General features: G+C 46.3%; 1 protein-coding gene across 1 annotated transcript; it reads left to right on the top strand.

The window, feature by feature from the left end:
- Positions 1-238: 238 nt before the first annotated feature.
- On the top strand, positions 239-6,186 carry LOC142826317 (uncharacterized). The gene is given in 5 exon segments (XM_075918566.1): positions 239-426; positions 2,287-2,544; positions 3,157-4,425; positions 4,738-4,843; positions 5,626-6,186. Coding segments are annotated over 5 exon segments (2,382 nt in total).
- The last annotated feature ends 376 nt before the right edge of the window (positions 6,187-6,562 follow it).

Here is a 6,562-nt window from a genome sequence, read left to right as displayed (position 1 = left end):
GTTCCGAGTTACGTACAAATTCAACTTAAGAACAAACCTATAGTCCCTATCTTGTACGTAACCCGGGGACTGCCTGTATACTTCTGTAGAATCAGAATTACAATTCCCAGTTCAAGGTACCTTTCAATTAGAGAAATTAAATTATTTAAAGGGTGTCTTAGAGTCCAGTCACCCCTCCCAGATGAATTATTGGCACCTCTGGGATGATCAGGCCTCTAAATTAAGAGATAAATCCATAATGGCTAGCCTAAAGGACTCAAATGAAAAACTGAAAAAACAATTGGCAGAAATAAAGGAGAAATCTGACTCCTCTAAAGTTTGTCCACCTCCGTACGTTCCTACACCAAGCACGCCCAGCGGAATCTACCCATCCATCTCGAAACCCCCAGCTCCGCTGCCAGACCCACCTGAAGATCTATTGGACCTGTGGGTCCCCAATTTCCCGGCTCCCCTTCCCACCAACCTGCCCCAGCATCAGCAAATATTGCTTACTGATCATTCAGCTGCACCATCCCAATTTGAACCCCCCGCACATACTCACACCTCTGCAGGGGCGGTGGGGAATGTCAACCTGGCCAATAAAACTTCGGATTGTGAGCATACTCAGAGTCCAGTAATTCTAAAGTGGTCAGAAGTCTCCTAAAAATGCTGCAGCGGACATTGGCAAAAGACTTAAAGGACCTGGGGTTTGTTATAACTAAAATAGATCCCAAAAATAACTCAGTGACTATAAGTAATGAAATAAGCAAGGATGTGATTATTGAAGTTGGACCTAAAAGTTTTCCTGGACTGTTTAAAGAGAATATTACACTTTTCCCACTAAGACAATTTCCTACTCCAGCAGGGGGCGCCCCAGCCTTTGTCCACATCCCCTGAACACCTACTAATGACATCATTAATTTTAGACTTACTCTCCCAAAAATAAGAGAGGATCCTGTGGGCTTGCAAAGGGAGTCGTGCCAGATTTTTGAAGTTTATCAGCCTACCCACAGAGACATTGCAATGCTCTCTGTTACCTTCTGTCTCTCTTTCTGCTACACCTGATGCCTTAGTTTCATTTTCCGTTAATGGAAACAAACATGAATTTCTAATTGATACTGGTGCCTCTCTTTCCACAATACGAGAGGATGAAGCTCCCAGTCTGGCCAGAACTGGAAAAATAGTAAATGCTGTGGGGTGGTGTCACGTTGCTGAATTGGAGGGAAGCATCCAGATCGCTGCTGCACCCCTAGGTGGGGGTGTTGGCCCCAGAAATTGGTGTGGGGGGAGCCATGTGGGGTACTGAATGGGAGATTATTGTTTGTTGATCTTAGGTATGCTATTTATGTGAGTGGATAATGTCTATGTGTGTAGGTAGGAATCTGTAATCTGTGTGGAAGCTGAATATTTCTGTGAATGTGGTTGAGCATTGCTATGGACAGGCTGAGTAGCGAAGCCCTGTGGAACAATGGCCCTTGATGGCCCAAAGACACACCTAAAGCAGGAGGGCGGAGACCCAAGAGCTGCCAGCAGAGAGAGGCTGAGGACCAGGTGACCGGCTGAGACCAGAAGAGGCCAGGAAGGAGGTATAAAGAGGCCATGCGGTCGATGCCATTTTGTTCTCAGCTCAGCACTTCATCCCACAGGCAGCACTGCAGGGATTGAAGAGCCCGGAAGACCTGTGAACCCATCCTGATTGTAGGATGTGCAATAAGAACTTTTAAACCAGCAGCTGCAACATCTCTGCTAGAGCCTGCATCGAGGACTGGGAGATTCGGTGCATGTAACGTACTGTACTTTAATAACCTTACTCTCAGGCTTTTCTTTCTTGTGATAATAAACCTTTAGATATAGATTCTAAAGGATTGGCCCAGCGTGATTTGTGGGTAAGGTCCAGAGGGTAAATTGACCAGGGATCTGTGGCTGGTTTCTTGGAACCGGACAGGACTTGTTCGGGGTAGGTGGGATTGGGTGCTAGGACCCCCCACCTGTGTATAGGCCCGGGGCCATCTGGGGCATGGATATTGCTGGGGCGTCGGAGGGGTTTTGCTCGGGAGGCTTCAGGCAGGCAGCTGAAGCGCTCTGTGGGACTGGGTTGTGGCCTGATTGGAGAGGTCACCAGTCAAGGGGGCTGTGAGAAGCCCCGGATTTGAGCAATTCGCCCTGAGTGGATGCCCTCAGCTGTGCCCAGACACGGCCCGGTCCGTCACAGGTGGGGGGAGTAACTATACCCCATGCAATGAGTGAACCGTGTTCCTTAACCATTGGGCCTTTGACAGAGGAACATGCCTTTCTGTTATCTCCCAGTACACCTGTAAACTTGATGGGTAGAGATCTGCTGTGTAAATTGAATGCTACAATTTATTGTTCCCCTGAAGGGGTCTTTGTTGATATACCCCATAATCAGGCACCAAATTTCCTCATGATGTTAACAACAGACGGACAAGGTATAGACCCAGACTCCAAACTGGAGAGTGTGGAGCTGGACCAGGTACCAACGTCTTTGTGGGCTTCTCACTCCAATGAAGTTGGGAAACTGTTAACAGCAGAGCCTGTACGGATCAGGTATAAACACGGCCGGCCTTACCCTCGAGTGTCTCAGTACCCCTTGTCCCAGGAAGCGGAGGAGGGCATAGCGCCTGTAATCTCCTCCCTGTTGGAACAAGGAGTGCTCATAAGAATGCAGTCTGTGTGTAATACCCCAATACTTCCTGTCAAAAAGGAATGATCAAGGGAGACATATATAGATTTGTGCAGGACCTAAGAGCTGTAAATCAGTTTGTTATCCCCAGATTTCCTGTGGTTCCTAATCCAGCAACAATATTGTCCTCTATCCCTGCGGCTACGTCTACATTGGCCCCTTTTCCGGAAGGGGCATGTTAATTTCAGCGATCGTAATGGGGAAATCCGCGGGGGATTTAAATATCCCCCGCGGCATTTAAATAAAAATGTCCGCCGCTTTTTTCCGGCTTTTCGAAAAGCCGGAAAAAAGCGGCGGACATTTTTATTTAAATGCCGCGGGGGATATTTAAATCCCCCGCGGATTTCCCTATTGCGATCTCTGAAATTAACATGCCCCTTCCGGAAAAGGGGCCAGTGTAGACGTAGCCTGCAGGTGCTAAATGTTTCTCTGTCATAGATTTATATTCAGCCTTCTTCTCCATTCCCATTGATAAGGGTTCACAGTTTGTTTGCTTTTTCCTATAAAGGGGAGCAGCTGACCTGGACCAGACTTCCTCAAGGATATACTGAAAGTCCCACCCTTTTCTCACAACTGTTAAAAAGGGACCTTGATTCAATCTCTTTGCCAAAAGAGTCTACCCTTGTTCAGTATGTTGATGATTTATTGATAGCCTCACCTAATCATGAAGCATGTAAAACGGATACTGTACATTTGCTGTGTGAATTAGCAGAGAGAGGTCACAAAGCCTCCAAGGCAAAGCTCCAGTTCTGTAAAGCAGAGGTTGAATATTTGGGTCACCTCATATCCCAAGAAGGGCGAAAGCTTACTGATAAACGCATAACCTCTGTTCTTTCTCTCCCTCGCCCAGTAACTAAGAAACAGGTTCGGTCTCTCTTAGGTGCTGCTGGCTATTGCAGACAATGGATTCCTAATTTCTCTGGTCTTGTAAAACCCCTTGTATCTCTGACATGTGACAAGGTGAAGGATCCCATCCCGTGGACAGAGGAGGAAGAAGAATCCTTTCAGAAAGTGAAGGCTGCTTTGGTCTCTCCACCCTCTCTTGGGCTCCCTGATTATGATAAACCCTTTACTCTTTTTTGCCACGAACAGGATTAGGTCGCTTCGGGAGTATTATGCCAGCCATTTGGAAATCGCCTTCGTCCTGTAGCTTATTTTAGTGCTCAGCTTGACCCAGTAGCAAAGGGTTTCCCCCCATGTCTTAGAGCTGTGGCCGCAGCTGCTGTGCTATTAGAAAAAAGTCAATGCCTGGTATTGGGTCACCACCTAACACTTGCTGTACCCCATGCAGTGCAAGCTTTGTTGAATAAGACTAAGACCCAGCATTTGTCAATGCAAAGACTGACTAACTATGAGAAAGCCCTTTTAGGAGCCCAGAATGTCTCTCTAGTACGCTGTTCTACGTTAAATCCTGCCACCCTTTTTCCTAACCCTACTGATGGAGAGCCCCATGAGATGGAACCCCACGATTGTTTAGCATTGGTGGACCTCACTTGTACCCCGCGATCCGATCTAAGGGACATTCCTTTGTCCAATCCTGATTTAGTGTATTACACTGATGGGTCATGTAAAAGGGATGAAAGGGGAAACCTTATAAGCGGGTATGCTGTTGTTTCTGATCATGCAATAATTGAAGCTCATTCTCTTCCAGGGATAAAAAGTGCACAAGCCGCTGAACTAATTGCTCTCACTCGTGCCTGTATTCTAGCTACTGATCAATCTGTTAACATTTATACTGACTCAATGTATGCTTTTAATATTTGTCATTCTGTAGGTCAGATTTGGAAACATCAAGGATTCTTAACATCCTTGGGAAGCGCTATTTCTAATGGATCGCTTGTTAATGACCTCTTGCTTGCTATTCAATTACCTTTTGCTATTTCTATTATGCATTGCAGTGCTCATACTGATAACACTGATACTGTATCAGTAGGAAACAGACGGGCAGATTTTGCAGCCAAGAATGCAGCTGCCTGTGGACCTCCAGCTCCATTTCAAATCCTGGTTGCTGTTTCTGTTCCCCTGACTCTAAATGATTTATCCCTGTTGCAATCTAGGGCACCTGAGAAGGAACAACACAACTGGTACAAAGCTGGGTGTCGTATTCAAGATAACAACATTTGGCTTTCACCAGATGGACGACCTGTGGCTCCTTCTACATTGGTGTCCCACTTGGCTACCATTACCCATGGAATAGGACATATGAACAAAAGGGGGGTAGCGGACCAGATTCTGAAGCATTGGTATGCGCCCGGGATTCACCAAGCTGCTGCTAAAATCACCAGCAATTGCGCTACTTGCCAAAAGTTCTCTACCCAGGGTGGAGAAAAGACTACTCTGAGTGCTCATACTTGGGCCTATGGACCCTTCCAATATTTGCAGATTGATTTTATAGAGTTAACCCTTTCCTGTGGGTTCAAGTATTGTCTGGTTATTGTATGTGTGTTCAGTGGTTGGGTGGAAGCTTTCCCTTGCCGCCAAGCGGATGCCACTACTGTGGTGAAGAAATTAGCTACTGAGGTGGTTCCCAGATTTGGAATCCCTTTAAAAATTGACTCGGATAAGGGAACCCATTTCACGGCCAAAATCCTGCAAGATCTGTGTAGAGCCCTCCACATAGAACAACGATTCCATCCCCCATATCATCCCCAAAGTTCAGGGCATGTTGAAAGGAAAAACCTCGATATCCAACGGAAGTTAAGCAAGATTATCTCTGATACTGGACTCAACTGGCCACAGGCATTGCCCCTTGCCTCATGCATATCCGAAATACCCTGAACCGCAAACATGGTCTCACCCCTCATGAAATCCTATTTGGGAGGCCAATTTTACTTGGATTTGAGCCTCCTGAAAAAATTAATCCTTCCCACTTGTCTGAATGTTATGACGAACTACTTCAATACTGTATACATCTGTCTAAAATTGCTTTTAGTCTCTCCTCTCAGGTTGCAGAAGCCTTACCTGTCCCAACTGATGTGCCTTGCCATGATGTGCAACCAGGAAACTGGGTCCTGATAAAAGAATTCCGGAGGAAAGACTGCCTATCTCCAAGGTGGAATGGTCCCTTCCAGGTCCTGCTGACTACCAACACGGCTGTGAAGGTAGCCAAGCGAGATTCTTGGATACACTCAAGCCACGTGCACCGCACCGTTGACCCTCATAAGTTGTGTGAATTTGCCTCTCCCGACATATTGCCTCCTACTGAACCTGTCAGCCCAGAGCCAGAAGAGAACGACTTTCTACCGCTTTCTGAGAGAGAAATTAAATCACTTCTCCTGAACGAGGGATATACATCATCGGAAATCAAAGACCTGGACCTCGTTCACTACGCTCTCACTACAGGCCAGATCCCTTCTGGTCCTACTAGTCACGTTGACATTTCACAAGAAGCTACACCCGACCTTGCCATTGACCCTACCGGCACTTTGTCAGAGGACGATGGGTTTTCTGAAAGCTGTTTTCCTTCCTCTAGATTTACTTATAACCTCCGTCCGCACAAGCGCTGAAAGGATTACAATCCCTGCACAATGGCTAAACTCTTGGTCCTCCTTTGTATAGGCCTTATTTGGCTCCAAGGGGGGAATGGTATTGGTAGTAACACCTTTCTGCAGCTGGCAGAAGGTATGGCACGAGCCGCAAACAAAACTAACTGTTGGGTGTGTGCCTGGCCACCACAAAGCACGCATAGTGGATACCCAATAGGTGCCCTTCTGTTAAACAAAACTGGACTAGTAAAATGCAGGACAATGTAGCACTTTAAAGACTAACAAGATGGTTTATTAGATGATGAGCTTTTGTGGGCCAGACCCACTTCCTCAGATCAAATAGTGGAAGAAAATTGTCACAACCATATATACCAAAGGATACAATTAAAAAAAATGA

The sequence above is a fragment of the Pelodiscus sinensis genome, unplaced genomic scaffold (assembly GCF_049634645.1).
Source record: "Pelodiscus sinensis isolate JC-2024 unplaced genomic scaffold, ASM4963464v1 ctg42, whole genome shotgun sequence".
In the NCBI taxonomy this organism is placed as follows: Eukaryota; Metazoa; Chordata; order Testudines; family Trionychidae; genus Pelodiscus; species Pelodiscus sinensis.
This window is presented reverse-complemented; position numbering and strand designations above follow the sequence as displayed.